The sequence below is a fragment of the Camellia sinensis genome, chromosome 1, assembly GCF_055761805.1.
Source record: "Camellia sinensis isolate YWXY chromosome 1, ASM5576180v1, whole genome shotgun sequence".
Classification (NCBI taxonomy): domain Eukaryota; kingdom Viridiplantae; phylum Streptophyta; class Magnoliopsida; order Ericales; family Theaceae; genus Camellia; species Camellia sinensis.
In genome coordinates this window covers 81,580,187-81,600,279 of record NC_138961.1, presented here as the reverse complement: position 1 = coordinate 81,600,279, position 20,093 = coordinate 81,580,187, and the positions used below count along the sequence as shown (strand labels likewise).

Sequence of the window (20,093 nt, the reverse complement as noted above, 5' to 3'; positions counted from 1 at the left end):
GCTTACTACTGGAAGAAGGACTCTGAAAAATTTCTAGTAAAGAGTCAGCCATAACTAATGGCTCAGCTTCATCATTGGTTATTGGAGAGGTAGAGGGCGTGTCAAAGAAACTGGCTAGTCTCGCTTCAAAGATATCTACCTTAACCATGGACATGAGGGGTGCAGAGAGGGTAGTGGTTGAAGGCACAGAGGATTGCATGGGGATAAGAGAAATAGGTGGTGCATCTTCAGCAGTCTCTATGGTCCTAGCCACCAATAGATCAAGAGAAGAAGGGCTGAAAGTAGGCAGAGGTAATAAACCATGAGTTGGAGATCTGCCAGTACCCTTTATAGGAGAATCAACTGCCATCAGAGATGGAGTAGTAGTTGGAATTTCCTTGGGAGAAGTAAGAAGAGCGAGGTTTGAAAGAGAACCTAATTAAGGAGGGTCAAAGGTCAGATGGAGAAGATATGGAGCCAACCCAAAAGAAAGAAATTTAGGAATGATTGGTCTCAAGGAGGGTACATCAAATGCAGGCTTAGGAAGTGGAAGGATGATTTGAATAGTCCTCACATTCTGCAGATAATCAACCTCAACTGAAACTGAGGGAGTCCCCATTGGAAGAATAGAATCAGTAGTTGTTGCTGCGAAAGGAAGAAGAAATGTAAAGTAATGTCAAATTTCAATACCAAAATTTGACAAGGAAAAACAACAGAAGTATAAAAGAAATTACTTGTTTCAGAAGTGTTGGCAATAATAGGAGAGCTACGAAGGGAGTAATGTTCAGCAATTTGTTGCCTCCTTGCAGTTTCCTTTTGTAATGCATCAGCAGCAGCAGCTTCATCTCTCAGAAATTGTTGTTGTCGTCTCTTCTCAGCTCTCTCGAAAACGATTATGGCCTTAGAGTGTTCCTACTCCACTGCTTTGGCAGCTGCCTCATATATAGGATTTTCGGCAAAATCAGAAGGAGAGATAGTGATCTTTCTTTTCTTTTTTCTCTGTATTGTTGTCTCATCTTTAATCAAGTTAGAAGAAAGGACAGTCACTCTTTTCTTTCTTTTCAGGGGTGATTCTTGCTCTTGATTTTCTTCTTCTTCTTCTTTTGCTTGAACCTCAGGTACCTCCTTTCAGCCTCAAGTAAAAGCTTCCTTTTCTTTTGTTGTCGTTTGCTTTTGAGGAGATTTAGAGCCTGAGTCTTCTAAGGAGACTCTCCCTGTGAGGCATCCGCATCACTTTCGCAAAAGAAGAACTAAAGATAAGGCTAAGAGCATTATAAAGAAGGAAAAAGGAGAAGAAACAAGGGTGTATACCTTTCTTCGAAGTGGCTCGAGTGATTCTAGGAGGAGTTGAGGTAGCAGGGGCAGACTGTGTAGTAGCAAGCACATGAATCTGAGTGGTAAGGGCAGTGGAAGAAGTAACAATTCCAGCCCCTTTGGGCTTGGGCACATCCAACACCATTAGTAGGTCTTGAGGAGGAATGGCCAGGTATACTTCCATATTGGTCGCCCACCAGTTGTGGTACCTCTTCAACATGTTACCTTGAGGAAGAAAAAGGGATATACTCAAAATCGATCAGGTCTTGTATAAACTTAGAAGTTGCCTCTTCCAGTCTAAACCGTCTAACTTTCAAATCCCTAGTGGTAAGGCTTAAATTGGTGTTACTGTAGAGGGGTATTGGGACCCCTTGTGAGAAGCCAAATTGTCTAGCAAATTGAGCAGGACAGTAGGGCTCAGCAATGCATTTATAAGCTCTGGAGTTCAAGGTCCCAATGAATAATTCTCTAGGGGTTAACATAGAAGCACATATGTCTTTATGAGTAAATAAAGCACAGAGCCTATCACTTAAGAAATTCTTCAACCAAAGTGGGCCAATGGTGATGGGTTCGAAAGGACGGAAGCAGTAGGAAGGAGGAGAAACTGGAAGTTGGTGGAAGAAGGAGAAGTAAAAAGCAAAAGTAGAAGGATAAAGTAAAGCATTGGCTAGCCTCATGCCATGAGTAGGAGGGTTGGGTTCAAAAAATTTAAGGCATTTGGATTGTAACTCAGTGAAATAAGCAAAAAGCCAAAGCTGAAGAAGTCAGAATGGCCCCCCTTGATTGGCATCTAAGGGTTTCTCACAGAAAAGAGAACAAACTGTATATACGTTACCTAGAACGTATGGAGCTAAAGCCACCCTCTTTTGTAAAACAAGGGCTTTGGCAAGAGGAGCAAATTCGAGCATGATTTTTTGAGAGGAAGTGCAGAAAAGGAATTTGCAAAGCCAATATAATAAGAAAGAAAAGAATTCTCTATCGGTCACAGGACCCTCTCTTCTATTCTCAGCCTTGATAAAGTCACTATAGGATGAGTTAAGAGAATGAAGGAAAAAGGGGACTACTAGGTCAGGATAATCCGGTCCAATGGGGGATACAATGGGAGATAATCCTAAAAGATGGCAAACGTCAAGGACAGTAGGGGCCATCATCCCACATCTAAATTGGAAGAAATTAAAAACAGAGTTCCAAAAGCACAGAGCAGCAGGAATCAAGAAAGGGTCTTCAGGAATAGTTAACCTGGATAATCGGAGGGCATCTAGAAGGCAGAGTTCTTGAAGGTCCAGAGTCCTATTAGAGACAACTCGATCATACCATTCTTGCCACTCTGGTCTCACTGTGGGCCAACATCGATGGGGGCAATTCGTCTTCCAGTTCCTCCAGTCAAGGCCACCTTCGTAAAGAAGACAATGGTCTTCTAGACGAGGATATAGAGCTGAAAGCTCAGTAAGAATCTCTTTGAATATTGGCCCAAGCACATAGTCTTGTTGCTCATGACGACGAGGGATGAAGATGCGTCCATCGATGACACTTTTCTTCCCAGCCTTGTACTTCTCACATTCTACATCGATGATCCTCTTCAGGGTTACAGATGGGCTCGCACGCTCTATGACTGGAACTTTCAATGAAGAAGAAGCCATTGATAGAACACTTTTTCGGAGGATGAAGCTGAGAAGGGAAGCAGAGAGAAGTGGAAGATCGGTAGAGGTAAAGGGTTTGTGTATTGAGCGAGCGAATGATTTTAGAGCACGAAATAAAAAGGGTTTTAAAAGAAAAAAAAAACTTTTGTGTCTGGAAAACATGTCGCGTAATTCGTTAAGTACTGAGATTCCTTCAATATTTATACTTTTGGAGGGAAAAACACATCCCAGATGTTGAAGCCAGCTTCGAAATAAGTATTTGGCTTTGAAACCAAATTTTGGCGCCAAAAGTCAAATAACAAATGACTTCGAAGCTAAAAAGCCGACTTCGAAGTACATTTCATACTTATGGATGAAAGAGTACTCAAGTATTAGTTTACTTCAAAGAAATTGAAGACCTGTTTTAGGTTTCTCAAGGAAAGTAATGTCCTTCGAAGCAAGACTTGAGATCCCTTAAGGGTGGGAATTGCTATTCGAAATATCAGAACCAATAATTGGTTTGTATTTAAGAAAGATTCTCTTTCTAGACTAAAACAGTGTAGCCCTAAAAAGGAGCTTTCATATTTTTTTTTGAAACTGTTATTCTAAGGAAAAATGGTCAATTTAAAACTGATTGATCATACTGACCATGACCATATGTTGGTTATGATCGAAACAAGTTTTAAGGAGTAAGATTGTTAAATTCGAAGCACCAATTTTAAATAAAAGTCAACAAAAATTGTTAACTATATTCTATAAATTGGACAGGTTCATTGTTGGTTCTTTTAGTATTTCATTTAAAACAATCGAGTCCAAGTTCGAAGGATAAGCTTGTTCAGTTCGAAGCTCTGAATTTTCTTTTAAAAGACAAACGGAGATAAGATCAAACCATACCAAACAAAGAAAAAGTCCTAGTGGTATTAAAAACCAAAGCAATTATATCAAATGGCCCTATTTGGGTACAAACTCAAGCTCATAAAAATAAGGAATGGAATAAATGACAAGATCATAAAATTTAGTCCAACAATGATCAATGAATTTCTGTTCTTTCTTATTCTATCCTCTATTTCTTCTAACATTGGCTGCATGAGTTGATGTGCTCTCACTTCGTAAAAGAGCTCTTCAGCCTTTATTTCGAATGTTGTTTCTCTCAATCCTTGTTCCAATTCGTCTATCTCTAAGTCACCATAGTACGCAGAATCTTTGTTCTTGAAATCATCGAATTCTTCAATGAAGTTCTCTGCTTCGTATGAATTCGAAGGGACGAAAGTTGGTCTAAAGATTGTGTGGTGGCCATAGAGGTCCGATGCCAGTGGAGAAGCAATAGAAGTTGGTCCAAAAACATGTGAAGCTCTGCTTGGGCGAGGGGATTGAGAACATGACCCCGAGTCAGAATATCACAAGCCCATCGAAAGTTCTTGAAAAGGACTTTGTCCTTAAGAACATTGAATGGCAAGTGAGAAAAAGCCGCGAACAGAAGTTGAGCTTGCTTCCGCTCAGTTAGAGTAGGCGAAGGTGGAGGCTTGTAGGGTGGAAAGATCTTATCTGCGGAAAGGGCAAGCCTCAATCTCTCTGTCCAGCAAGGATTTAACGGAGGAGAAGGTATGGATGCTTCTATTTCAGGAGATGGAACAAGGGCAGAAGGAACAAGGGCATTAATATAATCGAGCCAGTCAGAAGAACAAATCTTTGCCTTCTGGGCTAAGAATGATGGATTGTACCCTTGTGCCTCTTCTAAGCGTCGGGCAGCGTGCACTATCTTTGTAGATATGGAGGATGTATACCATGCCACAAGCAGATTCTCCTCCAAACTGCGTCGATGGTCAATGGGCACGTAGGGATAGACCACCGAGCTTCGTGCATAAGAAGGGAACTCTAAAGGGTCAGTAAATTTGAAAAAGTGATGGTTGATTCGTTCCCTCAAATCACAGGCCTCAGGTTTTGACCAGCTTGTCCAGTCGAAAGCACCAGAAGAGGAAGAAGTCGCAGCCTTGTCCCATGCAGAGGGTTGTGAAGAAGAATTTCCCATGTCCATATTTGCAACTTTCTAAATCAAAGGATTGAGAGCAATTTGTTCGTAGTCCAAGGAAGAGTCAGAAGAAGAACTTCCCATGTCCATATTTGTGAGTTTCTGAATCGAAGGATTAAGGGCAATATGTTCGAAGTCCAAGGGTTGATAATTTGCAAAGGCATCTATGACCTGAATATAGAAAGGTAGGTAAAGGTGGCTAATTAATGCATGGAGGTTCTTTCGAGGAGGAACAGCATCGTCATATGACTCTTCATGTGTTCGATCATTGGAGGAGAAAATTGATTCGGTCATAAAATGTATCAGTCTGTTCGAATGCTAAGGTGGTGGGGGGTTCAAAAGATTGAAGGAGAGTTTAATGCAGATAGTAAATGACAGTTGCATTCCTAGGAAAATGCAAAACCCATGCACGTTCTAAGACATGGGAAAAAGACCTTGATCCACTAATATCACCAAGTATTGGGTATATTAGTGCGGGGGGTAATGTTGACTACATGTTTTGTACAAGCCAATTACAATTCGACGCGTGGCAAAGTAAGGGTAGTACGGGAAGACTATTCAAATCTTCGATCTTGATCGTGCACGTGCCAGTTAATATTGGTTGTTACGAGATCTGAGTAGCAATAGATCAGTAGAGAGATACAAAGTGATGTGGCATCATCGGTTACTCACATTTGAATTCAAATTCAGTAAGGAAGCCTAACTGTAAGTGATGGCGTAATGGAGCTAATCTTGAGGCAACATGATCAGCGATCATGGAGGAGCAGTTCGACGGTTGGAAATACAGTTCGATGGTCATTCTTAAGCAGTATAAATAGCAGAGAAGGCCCTAGGAAAGCCCCCTGACTCAGATCCAAAAAACCAGTCTTATTCTACTTTACTTAGTTTTACATATCTTGTTCTTTACATTCCAGCACTTTAAATTCTGCACTGCACTTCATTCATAGGAGTAGTTTCAAGCAGATTGTCGCTATAAACCTCTACGAGGCTGAGTTTGAATCATTGTAAGTTTTTCATTCTAATGAAATGCTTCAGTTGTTCTTTATTTGATTGGTATTTTGTTTAATTCTCCTAAATCAAGCCACCGGTAAAAGTCCTCTTCATTGAGACTGAGAGAACTAAAACACAATCGTTTAATAATTGGTTGGCAATTAAATTTCTGTAAGGACTGATTGATCCTTGCTGGCACGCTTACAATTACAATAATAACCTTCGAAAGTTAAAAAGCCAACACATATTCTTTTATGTTCTAAATCCATAACTTAGACAAGTTTGTTGAGTGCTGGTAGATCTAACATGGGCTTCATTTGTTTTCTCTCCAAGAAATCCCAACCAAAATACAAAAAGGGTAAAGGTTGGTAGCTCTAAAATCCCTCCCCCTAATCCCCCTAATTTCCTTTTTTGGAAACTGTTTTCTTTTTCTTTTCTTTTTTTCTTTTTTTTTTTTTTTTTTTTTTTTTTTTTACTTGAAATGACATTTTCGGGGGATTCGGGCTCCCCCTTTTGGGGGATGAACCACTGCCCATACAAAAAATTGCTGCAGATTTCTTTTGTCTGTCTTGTCAAATTTTTTAGTTGACATGTCCCTCTGATACACAACATTACAGCTATTTGATTTAGATGAATATTCAAGAGATGTTGGATATATTACTATATAATATATGTTGTGTTAAATTATAATTTAAGTATCTACCAATAATTAAAAATGGTGTACTGATCCTTTAGCTGATGTGGAGCAAATTCAACAATAATTGTCAACCTATAGTTGATTTCTTGTTTCATTGCTTTATGCATTTCTTATTTTACAATGCTACGTACTAAAAATATATATATCTATAAAATTATCAAGAATTTGATAAGGATTAAATTTATTTTAGATGTAATTCATATCACACCAAATTTAACAAATTAAACCATAAATTTTGTGCACTTTTCTTAGTATGCACTCATAAATTGAAATTGAAATTTACACCATAAACTCACTTGTGTTTGTTTGCTTATATATGATTCCAACAGGTGAGGCCATAGCATGTACCCTTATATATAAGGTTGAAGGACTTCCCTACCTCTCAACATTTGAATCAAAACATAGACACACACACAAAATATATATATATATATAGAGAGAGAGAGAGAGAGAAATGGCTTGCTGGTCTGTTGAAAATGCCACCAAAGCCTATCTCAGAACCTTGAAATTGGTGAGTGTCAACAGCCTTTTATATTCATATATATATATATGGTCATCGATTCTCTATTATCAAAATTCTTATTTATCGTGCATTCCTATGTTTCAAAATCAATGAATAAAATTTTGGGTACAAAGAATTCCGTGCCACTAAATTCATATGCTAGTACTTAAAGACTTACACCACATTCAATGATCTTTTTCAACCGTTTCTCATTTGGGTTTATAACGATATCGATGCAGGGAAAGAAAGCAAATGAGCCGGATGTAGACATAGCAGAATTCATTTTAGCACTGGCTGCCGGCAACAACGATCAGCTCATGGTTGTCACATGCGCCGGTGCTGCAGACTCCACCACCCTAGCCTTGGTGGCTGCAGCCCATCAAACAAGTGGCCGAGTCATTTGCATTCTACACGGGCTTGAACAGCTGCGTTTATCAAAAGATGCTTTGGGTCACAATGCAAGCCATGTTGAGTTTGTTATTGGGGAAGCCCAAAATTTGTTGTTGAATAACTATCTGGAAGCGGATTTTGTGCTTATTGATTGTAATCTGAGAAACCATGATGATGTTCTTTGAGCCCTACACACGACCAAGAAGCCTAATGGAGGCATTGTTTTGCAATAAGTCATGGCCATTGAGCTGATTGAAAGCTCAGCTATTGCCTATAGGACAAGGATTGTTGGTGACTAGAATTGATAAGCCATGTGGTGCTAGTTGTGGCTCGGGAAGGAGTCATTGGGTTGTGAAAGTAGATAAATGCACAAGTGAAGAGCATGCTTTTAGGGTCAAATTGCCACGAGGATATGTGGCTTAAGTTTCCATAACGTTATAAACTCATAATCTTTTAATCAGAAAAGTTTTCAAACTACATTTAGGTATAGCGTAGGCCCCAAGATGAATGTATTATTGGCAGCACTGTATTCTAAAAACTTTTTCAGAATTTTTTTTGTAAAATTTCTTTCAAATGTTCCATTGGTTGCCTTGTGAAAGTACCAAAATTTCCTTTCCATTTTTCTTAGAAGCCAAACGAGCAGTAGGTCTTAATTATGATTAATAAGAGTTAGTTTCTTCAAGAACAGGGAACTAAACTCTCAACTAGCTAAATCGTATGTAGCAATCCTTCTTATTGTTTTATGTACATGTTCAATTAATGAAAGTGATGAATATTTGATTTCGCAAGTTGCATTTTTACCCCTTTTTTGGTTGGAATTGCATAGGGAATGATCTGAACACCATGAGAATTAATTAATGAACAGAACAAACTTCTGTATAAGGACCTAAATAATGACATTTTGGACCTCCATTTAAATTTGGAACCAACAGATCAACTTCCACAAATTTCAATTAATTTCCCAATTCATATTTCTAATCGAGAGGACATTAAAATCAAAAATAACAAATTTAAAATAATATGTCCAAATAAAATTATGGTTTTCTCTAAATTACAATAACAAGCTTATAATTTTCTCTGGACTATAAGTGAAAGTCCAGAGAAATTTATGAACTTATATTCACTTTTAAGATCACAAGAACAAAAATGCATTAACATCAAAAGACAAAAATACTAACTATTCCACACAAATATAGAGAAAATCATAGAAAATATTTGATATGCTCACAAAACATTCAATTAAGAAAAAAAAAAAAAAAAAAACTTAAAATAACATGTTCATAAGAAATTATAATTTTCTCTGTGATTTTCACTGGACTATAAACTTACAATTTTCTTTGTGATTTTATCTAGATTATAAACTTATAATATATCCATATGAAATTATAATTTTCTCTGTGATTTGCCTTGGATTATAAAAACAAACTTACAATTTTCTCTGGACTACAAAAAAAAAAAAAAAGTGTAGAAAAAACAGAGAACAAAACTTAGAGAACAAAAAATGATAAGCATGTTGATGAAAAAAACATAGAACAAAACTTATCATTGATAAGCATGTTGATGAAAAATAGAGAACGAAAAATAAATTCCGAAAATCAAAATCAACTTCACTAAGCTAGACTCTCTTTGAAATTGATCAAAATACAGAGAACGAAAAATGAATTCCAAAAATCAAAATCAACTCCATCGAGCTATCCTCTCTCTAAAATTGATCAATAACAGAGAATGAAAATCAACTCCAAAAATCAAAAACAAATTCACTTAGATGATCTCTCCCTCAAATTCATCAAAATTGAAAACAAAAACTTAATTCAAAATATATTTGAAAAACTATTATGAAATCAGAGCCCTTACATACAAATCAAATCAAAAATCGAAATCCATATGAAATCTCCATCGAAACATACCTGATTCAACCCCACTAGAAATCACAACAAAAACAATCAACTCCATTACAACACCTACACAATCGCAGCAATCTTCTACAAAATCTACATCGTCAAATCCACTGTAACACCTTCAAAATCTCTATGAAATCTCCTACAAAACCTCCATTGTCAAGCCCATCTCCACGAAATCTCTTACAAAACAGCAATAAAATCTTCAGTTTGCCAAAATCCAAAACAACGTAGGTTATAAAGAAGGGTAAATTATGTATTTTACAACCTAAAATAAGGTTGAAAGACCTTAGGCGTTAAAAAATATTATTATGGACCTTCATTCCCACAAAAAATTAGGCTAGGTTTGGTATCTTCTAAAAAAGTCAAAAAGTCAAAAAGTTATTATCCTATTTAAATCACATCATCTTATTTAAGTCACATCATCTCTTTGCATCACTTTAAACCCAACTCATATTTCAAAAAAAGTAAAAAAGTGTACTTATTTAGAACATCCCAAATAACTCCTAGACAAAGATCTTAGACCAATTTTTTCCTACAGTCCCGTTACAGAGCCCGATTTAATCATGCTCGAATTTGGCTTGAAACCCAAAACGACGTTGTTTTGGATTTCAATTTTTTTTTTCTTTCTTGCTGGAAGAAGAAGAAGAACAAGAGAAGAAGAAGAAGAGGAAGCAGAACCAGAAGAAGAAGAAGAAAAGAGAAGAGGAAGAAGAAGAATTTGAAATTTTTTTTTTCTTTTCTTCTTCATCCCCCTGCGTTCTTCCTTCCTTTCTCTTCTGCTTTCTTCCTTCCCTTCCCTTCTTCCTTTCGTTTTGAACTTTCAATTGAGAGAGTTATTAAATCAATATCAAAAACAAAAACTCAAAAAAAAAAAAAAAAAATCAACAAGCCCAGCAAAACCAGAGAGAGAGATCAAACCAAAATCCAAAATCCAAAATCAAACCCAAATCCAGATGATCAACAACACCACCTTTATCAACATTATCACACAAAAAAGAGTGGAGCAGAGAGAGAGAGATCAAACCAAAATCCAAAATAAAAAATTAAACCAAAATCAAACCCAAATCTAGATTATCAACACATCCAGATCCACTAGAAAAAAAAATACAGGAAACAGAACGATACCCACCAGCGATTGATCGGCGACGATCACCACCATTAGTTCCATGGCTTCCCTCCACCGATCGAAGGTTTCTCTATCTCTCCTTGCTCTTTCTCGTCTTGCCTCTGTAACAGAAGAAGGAAGAAAAAGAAAAAAGAAAAAAAAAATTAAAACCCAAAACAACATCATTTTAGATTTCGAACCAAATTCGAGCCACTGATTTCGAACCCTTAAACATTTCTCATTTTTCCTAAAAAAAAATTTGTCATTTTTATTTTATTTACTATAAATTTAAATTAATATTTTTTTTTTTAAAACAACTATCCGTTCACATCAAATTTCTGTACCTTTGTCTCCTCTCCGTTTCTTTCATTTTCTCTGCCATCCGTAGTTCCACCAGAATAGGAGAAATCAATCAAATCTCTCCCTATTTTTTTATTTTTTTTTTGTTCGTCAAGCTCTACACTCTCTCAATTTCTCTGTAAAACCGTACCTACATTGTTTGTTCTTCAATTTCAATAGCCAATAGTTACATTTTGTACATTCTCTATATATATAGAAAGAGAGAGAATTTAGAGAGAGAGAGAGAGAGACAGAGAGAGCAGACCATGCCCCCTCGATCGGCCACTGGTAAGAAATCGACATGGAAATCGAAACAATCGGAGCTCGAATTGAGTCTGGCCGACCAGAGCAACACAGTGCTGGAGTCGGAACACAAAGGCCAAGAAGCTCTATCTGCTGCGGTGAAGGACGAAGGTGGCGAACAGGTGGCGCCGCTTGTGATCGCCGGAGTGGAAATCAAGCAAGAACTTAGGGTTTTAGACTCAAATTATGCAGACAAGGCTGTAATGAGTACAGCTGTGGAAACGAAGGTTAAGGAGGAGGAGAGGAACGTCAATGTCAATACTGTGAGCTTTATGGAGGATGGAGAAAGAATGGAGGGTGATCATGACAAGTTTGACAATGCAGCTGAGGAAAAAGAAGTAGAGGGTGAACAGAATGAAGGAATACATGTTGGTAATGGTTATAACTTTTTCTTAGCGTCTGATTGATTGTTCTTAAATTAGAGTTGAGCTGAATTCAATTGCGTTATATTGTATAAAAGCATCTCCAATCCTTCACCAATTCCAGTGTTTTAAAAGGCTCTAGGTGCACCGAGGCGATAAATTATCCTATAGCCTAAGTGCGAGGCGAGGTGCGCGCAGAACAAGTAATAGAAGAAAAGCAAAATTATAAAATAGGCAAACTTTTCAACATTACAAATATATATAAAATTTCAAAAATTATAACTATTTCTGATAATATTTAAACATAACATTTAATCTTTTAAAAATTAGAAATATCCAACAAAAGATATAAAGCATAATACTCAATCTTTTATCACTTTTTGCTCTCTTTTGACCATGTTTAGTCATTTTATATTAAGGAGTTTTGAATTCCTGTGGATGCCCACAAAAGGCACTTAATCAACAGGAGTAGACAAATAGGTAAAGCCCATGAAGCCCACGCTTCGCGCCTTGAAAAAAAACCCTCGCCCTCAGTGCCTAAGCTGTGCCTTGTCTCGACTTGTTCAAAGCGCAAGGCTACTCAAATTTGATGAAATTTTAAAAATGATAAAGATTTTAAATTATTTTCTTTCGCAAATAATGGACGAATTTTTTTTATAGTAAAGATTGGAGTGTTCCTTACCGGATCAAACTTTTAACCAAATTTTCACTCAAGTTTGATAAAAGAAGAGAGTAAGGATTGGAAATGCTCCACATACTACAAAGAATTAAGTCAAATGAAAAGAGAGATTAAGGGATGATGGTGTTCGTATATAAATTATCATTTATTTTGATGTTTTTCGATACTTAAATTTCATTTTTGAGTAAAGATAAATATATTATTATCAGATGATTGTCATCTTCTTTCCACTGAGGATTAATTTTGAAGATCCCCGTCAATTTAAAGATTTTAGTGGGCCTAGGAAATGTTATTGATACACAATCAACTTTAAAAGCAAATAAAAGACGATTCATGGATAATTTGACAAGGTCATTCGCCTAATTTATCATGATAATAATGTTTTCAAGGCCTGAGGCTGTTAATTTTGCCTGAAAACTCTGTTAGTCTCTGGCTGAGATTTCAGGTAGCACTAATACCTTAAAATCTCAATTTGGAGGCACTATACTAGTCAAGCAAAAGGGTGTCAAGAGGTAGCTTTTAAATTAAGAAAACAAATATGTAACAAAACAAATGGTTTGAAGTGTTCAAAGATTTTTCTTTTGGGTCCAGATCATTGATTTGCGATTAAGAGTGGGCAGTCTTTGCTCAGATACTTATAAATATGATTATATATATATATATATATATGTAGATAAGATGTCTTTTATCCTTGGGGGAGAATAAATTTTGACTACACTAAAGAAGAAGTGAACCACATGAAGGCTTGAGTCACTCAATTGCTGCTATCTTAACTTCATTGTGTTTCCTTCTCCTTGCTCAATGATTTGTACCTTGGGCTGCAATTTCACCCAGCAATTATTTGAATTCTTGGTTGAGTGAGGCTCTATAACAAGAATAAGAATGGATGAAAGCACTATCCATAATTTCTCCACATCTTCTGAATTCCCAATCTACTCTTTTCCCTCCCTTTGCTGAAGAACACTATATGAATGTATAAATTGGGGTTATTTCTTGGTGGTGGTATGAGACTTGGGCTGTTGAGTGTGAAAATGTGAATTTGAGGCTATGGATGTTATTTTGTGCAATTAAAGCCAGTCGTCAGTTTCGTAACTAGTCCACCACTTCCAACACCCTAGATTGATTGAACTATTCTGCACAATGGCCTCTTCTAATGAATGAATGGAAACAACATGTGCTTTGTTGTTATTGAATTTGCCACTGTCTGGAACTAAAGAAAAATAACGATGAACCGTTACAGTTTCGATACAAATAAGAGCATGCATTGGCAATTGAGGCACCACTGGGGGGAACTCAGTCCATGGCTTTTTGAGTTGAGTCCTTTTGTTTTTTGCCTTCGCGCCACTTCTCTTAAATTGTGTTATCAGTAGAAGAGAGATGAGAAAGATAAAAATATATTTTTTACAGTGTTTACAACAAATGACATAATTATGGTGAATTCAATAAAGGTGTTGTGATAACTTACCCTCTGCACTCAGCTATTATTATATTGTTTATCCGAAGTTTGAGCACCTGACTATGTTTCTCAGACTCATTAGGTGCCCATTCTAATCCTATCTGTTTAACTTCATGTGGTTTCTCTGATGTGTATCCACGTTTGTCCTTGTTTTCCCTATTGGCACTGTTTTTCTCATTTCTATTTTGAACTACTTGTGTATCTGTATGCAATTCCTTGGTGTTACTATGATCAGGGTCATCAGTTGACAATAAGTAATTGTTATAGTTGCAGAACAGAACTCATCTGAAGAAGGAACTGCTGCTGCTCAAATTGATGATGCTGAGGCATTTGTAGACAATGACAATTTTCCTGTTCTCAATGACGGTAGTGATGGGCAAGAAGGGGGTGAGGTGGGTGCAAAGGATAAGGAAGATGTCGGGGACAATGAAGAAGAAAATGAAGATGAGGAACAGCCTGCTGAATTTGTCAATAATCACATCACTGACAGGAAGAAAAAAAAGGATTTCGAAATTTTTATTGGAAGACTGGATAAAGGGGCCGTTGAGGACGATCTGATTGAAGTGTTTGGAAAGTTTGGGGAAATAAAAGCCGCTAGGATAGTAAGGAATCCAACTACAAATAAGAGTAGAGGATTTGCCTTTATTCAATACATGACTGTTGAGCAAGCAAAGAATGCTCTTTCTGCATTGAACGAAGGGATCCAGGTTTTATATATTGACTTTTAATATGAAATTTTCTTTGCAAAGGAAAAATAAAAGCATAATTTTCAAAATGTTAATTTAAGATGGCAATAATGTGGTCTTTTCTTCTGGCAAGGTGAGAGGCAAACACATTATAATATCAGCAAGCCAGGATAATGATACTCTTTATATGGGCAACATCTGCAAATTATGGACAAAAGAGCGTGTAAGCTTTTAATACACACATCCTTGCATTGTTACTGAAGGTCACCCTTGCATTGATGATCTGACATCGTTTGTTTCTTTCCCTCTGAAGGTGCTGGGAACATTGAAAAGCTATGGAATTGAAAATATTGAAGAGATATATTTGCCAGCTGATCCTCAAAAAGAAGGGAAGATCAAAGGTTTTGCTCTTTTGGAGTTCAGCACCCACTCGGATGCAATGGCAACATTTCAAAGACTAAGAAAGCCGGATGCTGTCTTTGGTCGTGATAGAAGTGCTAAGGTTGCTTTTGCACAAACCCCAATGCACCCAAATCAAGAAATTCGGTCTCAGGTTAGAAATCTGAGTCCTGCTAGTGTTTGTGGAAAGTCATAAATTGAGAAAAATATGTTGGTAACAAAAATACTTTAATTCTTGATGCTGAATTATATAAAACTTGTGCATTTGGACCTGAAAGTCATTTTTGGGAGGTACTTAGCCCAAAGGTGTGTCGTCGTGAAAGGTGCTCCATCTACTAGGATTTTTAATATTAGGTCAAAAATTGTGACATCTTAGTCATGTGTTTTAATTAGTGTTCTGTGTTGTGACAGTAGACACCTAAATTTTGACATGGCTTAATCATCGTCCAATTGGTTAAAACCTATGAAGCACGTGTACATGTACTGGTATTGGTACAATACGAGTATGTTGGTATGGTAAATTTTAAAAAAAAATACGGGTATGGCGGGGTGCGTTCGTAAAATATATATGTATATTTTTTTTATTTGGAGTAATGCAAAAATTAGTTAAGTGGTTTAGTTTGTTAAGATTCAACCTACAATTAACATTTAATGCCAAAAGTTAGGTATAAATCAAAATTAAATATCATTATATTAAATAACTTACAAACCAAAGTTTTAATTTAAAATCATGCAATACAGAAAAAAAAAAATTCAATGAAACTAACTTCACCTTTGTATAGAAGAAAGTATTATGTAGGTTAAGATACGGCTTGTGTGTATAATAGGTATATCTAGAATTTAAGAAGACAAAATTTGACATGTTTCATGTACTCGATACGTATACAAAAGTAACCATCCAAAGTATCAATACCCGGAAGTGCCCATGCTTCATTGGTACTAGTAATGTAAGGCCTCGAAATAAAACAATAAACCAACCAAGACGATAAGTAAATGACAATTAGAATCAGAGTATAAAGTCCTTCTATTACATGAGATCTAGTTATACAAGAGAGTGGCATATGCAATTATACATTCATGAGCCTATCCCTGATCTACAGCATATAACACAGTATGAGATAGAAACTAGAAGAAAAACAAATAATAAATGCCCTAAAGGCTTACAACTTTCCAAAGTAGGTTCTTAGTTACAATAAAAATAGACTTTAAGTCCAATACATTTAAAGCCCTTGACTATACAAAATAATTACAACAAAAGAGAAGCTCTTGCTCCCAATCCTTCCAAGTCATTGCCTTGGCAGAAACATATTACCAGTACCTGAAATGTTTTGCCCACATAGGGTGAGCCAAAGCCCAGTAGAAACAATCTAACACAATCTATAAATCTTAACAAAGATATATTAAAAGTGAACTTTCCTTACACTTCTTCAGAAACAAGGACACAAAACAGCATCAAAATTTAATTTAGGAGCATTGGGCATTGGACGGCCACCAGAGGAGGGTGTCGGCCACCCCTAAGCACTGTCGGCCACCGATGACAGATCGGGGCCAAATGGGTCTTTTCACCACGGGTCATTAAGTAAACACACCCAAACTTCATTTCTACACTTCTCCAAACTCGAAAACCCTCTCTTTCTCTCTCTAGATAGTTTTCCCCTCTAGATCTGTGCTTTATACGCGTTTTCCAACATCCCACAGATGTTTGATTTGCTAAATCCTCTTTGGGTTCTGTGCCTTTTCCCAGGCTTTGACTTTTTCTTCCCTTTTCTCTCTCGTAGGGTTGACTTGAGTTGACTTTTGGCATTTTCCACCAATCTTGCTCATTTTCTACCACTTTCTCATCTTCTTTCCAGATGGCGGACGATGTTCCTCATGACGGAGCTTCCCCAGAGATTCCACCCCAATTTTTCCCAGAGATGGAGGCAGAGCCCGGGCCTGTGCAACTTCCACCCAAGGTTCGACGCTTCGACCCGACGACATATGATCCTCAGACGTATGTGCTACCACCTGAGAGTGTCCGACATTTCAAAGGGTTTGAGCGAGATGCACAAGATGATCTTTTGTTACGAGAGTCGACCTCCCATTTATCTTACGGCGCCACTGAGGTATACACAGTATTCTCATGTTTTCTTCACTGCACCTTGCATTTCTTGCTTAAACCACACTCTTGCACTATATTTTTTACACTACTTTTCACTTGTTGGTTTCAAACATATTCTTGCATTGTATTTCTTACACTGCCTTTCACCTGCTCGTTCTGATCACAAGAGGATTCGCGTTCTATCAGAGGCTATGGAGCCACATCCGCGAGGGAGTGGTATATGGAGCTCCCCGATGGTGTCCGCCACATTGTTGACGAGGCTGGCTTCGGCTTGTTCTGCATGGGGCTATCACACCTCATAGCGAGTCGACCTCTACTTGGAGCATTGGTAGAGAGGTGGTGGGATACCACCAACTCTTTCCACTTCTCTACCGCGGGAGAGATGACGATGACTCCATATGATTTCTCTATGCTTACTGGCATAAAGGTAGGGGGTCGTCCGATCCCTTATGATACAGATATGGGTGAATGGGAGGCTGCATGGATCTACTTGCTAGGAGCACACCCACCTCTCTTCCGATCGGGGATGGTACAATATAGCTGGTTTGCAGAGCAGTTTCGAGGGAGAGAGCTAGAGACTCTAGAGGAGGTCGAGCACTATGCCCGAGGCTTCTTGATGTTCCTCTTCGACACCACTTTGTTCGCCGATAGAGCGAACACTGTTGGGTTATATCTCCTGAGTGCATTGGTGGATTTGTCTCAGGTCCATATTTATGATTGGGCCGGTGCTGGCCTTGCGACATTATATGGATATATGAGCTCGACATCCTGCAGGAGCGGGAACAGGGTCGGCGGCTATTGGAGAGCCTGGGAGGTATGCTTTACCTTTTTGCTTTGCATTTCATGTCATGCTTTCTGCTTTGCCCTTGTACTTTCTATATACTGCACATTCTACTTTCTGCACTCGCACTTGTACTTTCTGTACACTGCACACATATTCTGCTTTCTATACTCACACCTGTACTTTCTGTACACTGCACACACATTCTACTTTCTGCATTATGTATTCTACATTTTCTGCTTTCTGCATTCCCTGTGTTCTGCATTCTCTAGACATTGCATACACATTCTGCTTTCTGTATTCCCTGTGTTTTGCTGTATACTCAATATGGCCCTTTTCTTTTTGCAGCTTTGGGTATATGCCTATTTCCCGGCCCTCGCCCCAGAGCCAGAGGTGGAGATGCCTCCTGTCATGCCGTACTCTCATCGGTATAACGGGAGATGTCTACGGAGGACCCGAAAGACTTTTTCATTCTTCCGCCGGTACTTTGACACTGTGACTGCAGCAGAGGTAACTCAAAATTCACAGTTAATGTTATTCTGCTTCAGTTCTTATTTATATTGTAAGATTCTAATGGCAACTAACAAGCTGTGCATTCTCTGTTTACAGATCACGTGGCAGCCTTGGGCGACGATGCCTGAGGGAGTCGGGGATCAGTTTGCTGGAGCTCGGGGGGCCACCCGTTTTTGGCTTCTATTCGAGGGTCCGATTTGACGGGCCTGGTTTTTAGGAGAGCGTTTCGTACGCCAGACCCTGGGTTTGTCGTAGCCGATAGTTCCCATGGGGCCCCCACCATCTATGAGAGCTACAGAGCAGCTCACTTCCCAGGAGATGATCCAGTTTACCAGAGGCTTGGACGCCAATTACTACTTGGGGGAGGGTGATTATGCGACATTCATTGAGACACACCTCATGCCTCCCTTGACCGATATTCACGGAGGTGAGGGGATAAAAGTTCCAGCTATGAGAGAGAGAGTCGGAGTCCCCAAGGCGACCAGGGCGCGTGGTAGAGGGGCTACCCAGATGAGGCAGAGGACCGGCTGGCCAGAGCTGCCTACTGCACTCACATGTTGGCGGTATACTGGGGAGGCATATCAGATCCCGATTGAGCCTGCTGCAGCGGGACACAGATACACTAGAGCCCAGGACGCACCTCCGGTATGTACCACATTTTAGTTTTCCCATCTCTTTCTGATATTTGTTCGCTCTGGACATTGATCATTCCCAATGCATTTGTAGGCTCCTCCTAGATACATCGAGGATCTGCTAGAGCTGTTAGCCTCATTCGAGGGCATGATATTGAGGAGGGAGGCATTGCTCAGCTTCCACGGCATTCAGGTTATTTCTTCAGTTTTCTTACATTCCAGCCATCACATTTCCATTCACACATTGAAACTGACATTTCAATTGAAAATTTCTCCACACTGCACTGATATACTGCATCTGAATTCATACACTGTACCTGACTTCTGCATATATTCATTCTACACACCATACTTGCATCTGATACACATACTGTGGCTGACATATGACAACTGCCTTTTCAGGTTCCACTCTTATCGACAGCATCAGCGGCAGCAGCACCAGGACCATCAGTACCTCCTCCGACAGCAGGGAGAGAGAGACAGGCTCCAGCACGCAGTCGAGACCGAGCTAGGAGCGATGCTATTGAGCCAGGTTCTGAGGCACAGAGCAGCAGTGGCTCCGGTTCCGGTTCAGCATCCGGTTCAGACAGCGGCACAGATAGAGACAACTCTGAGTCCCCGCCCAGGAAGAGGACCAAAATGGCCTCTCGAGCTTGAGATAGCTGGCGTTGATCTATTTGTATTTTTGTTTAGTTTCTCTTATTAGTAGTGTTAGCACTTTGTATAGCTTCAGACGAGTTTTTTTATTATTTTGCTTTAAAAACTTGTACTGCACTTTTTGTAAAAACAACCATGATCGGAATGAAAACCAAGCTTTTTGAAAAAGTGTTGTATTTTGCATCATAAGCACCTCATTGCATGAAAATGAGATTGAATTTGACATTGAAAATCAAATACTTGTAATGTCACAACAGTCTGAATCAGGTAACGAACTGACCAACAACTGAAATAAACAAAGTAATACAACTCGATAATCAAAATAACAACTCGATAAATAACAGAACAATCCGATATACAACAAAACGGTTCGATAAACAACTCAATGAACAAAACAGCTCGTTAAACAACTTAAATACAACACAACAAACTTGCTAAAACTAAAAAGACTCAAAATAGGACCTTAACATATACGAAGAGCAGAACAAAACAAAGGTTCTTAGCACTCTCAACACAAAAGTGGATAGCAGGTCTGCAAAAAGGACTGTCGGCCATGAATTGATTCTGTCGGCCACTAGAGGTGGCCGGTCGGCTACCAAGGTGGTCTGTCAGCCATCACCAGTGGCCGGTCAGCCACCAATGTGAGGAACTTCCAGAAT

At 38.5% G+C, this 20,093-nt stretch overlaps 1 protein-coding gene and 1 pseudogene across 4 annotated transcripts; both read left to right on the top strand.

Moving 5' to 3' along the window:
• The first annotated feature begins 7,082 nt into the window (after positions 1-7,082).
• LOC114276224 (uncharacterized) lies at positions 7,083-8,006 on the top strand (annotated as a pseudogene).
• Positions 8,007-10,870: 2,864 nt separating this feature from the next.
• On the top strand, positions 10,871-19,602 carry LOC145795557 (uncharacterized). Of its 4 annotated transcripts, XM_082880353.1 has the most exons (8): positions 10,877-11,540; positions 13,933-14,372; positions 14,485-14,574; positions 14,665-14,904; positions 17,981-18,142; positions 18,242-18,790; positions 18,872-18,970; positions 19,180-19,602. In XM_082880353.1, the coding sequence occupies exons 1-6, from the start codon at positions 11,132-11,134 to the stop codon at positions 18,344-18,346; spliced, it is 1,446 nt and encodes a 481-aa protein (XP_082736479.1). In that variant the 5' UTR covers positions 10,877-11,131; the 3' UTR covers positions 18,347-18,790; positions 18,872-18,970; positions 19,180-19,602. The 4 variants fall into 4 exon arrangements, with proteins under 4 accessions (XP_082736469.1, XP_082736475.1, XP_082736463.1 ...); XM_082880343.1 differs by lacking the exons at positions 18,242-18,790; positions 18,872-18,970; positions 19,180-19,602 and adding exons at positions 16,604-16,855; positions 17,019-17,665 and having other exon boundaries at positions 10,871-11,540; positions 13,939-14,372; positions 17,981-18,115; XM_082880349.1 differs by lacking the exons at positions 18,242-18,790; positions 18,872-18,970; positions 19,180-19,602 and adding exons at positions 16,604-16,855; positions 17,038-17,665 and having other exon boundaries at positions 10,876-11,540; positions 17,981-18,115.
• The last annotated feature ends 491 nt before the right edge of the window (positions 19,603-20,093 follow it).

What these genes read in the sequence shown, in the direction of transcription:
- LOC145795557 (XM_082880337.1), top strand. Translation starts at nt 11,132, where the DNA reads ATGCCCCCTCGATCGGCCACTGGTAAGAAATCGACATGGAAATCGAAA. An exon ending in AATTATGGACAAAAGAGCGT is followed by an intron (nt 14,575 to 14,664) that starts GTAAGCTTTTAA and finishes TTCCCTCTGAAG; the next exon opens with GTGCTGGGAACATTGAAAAG. An exon ending in ATCAAGAAATTCGGTCTCAG is followed by an intron (nt 14,905 to 16,603) that starts GTTAGAAATCTG and finishes TCTTCTTTCCAG; the next exon opens with ATGGCGGACGATGTTCCTCA.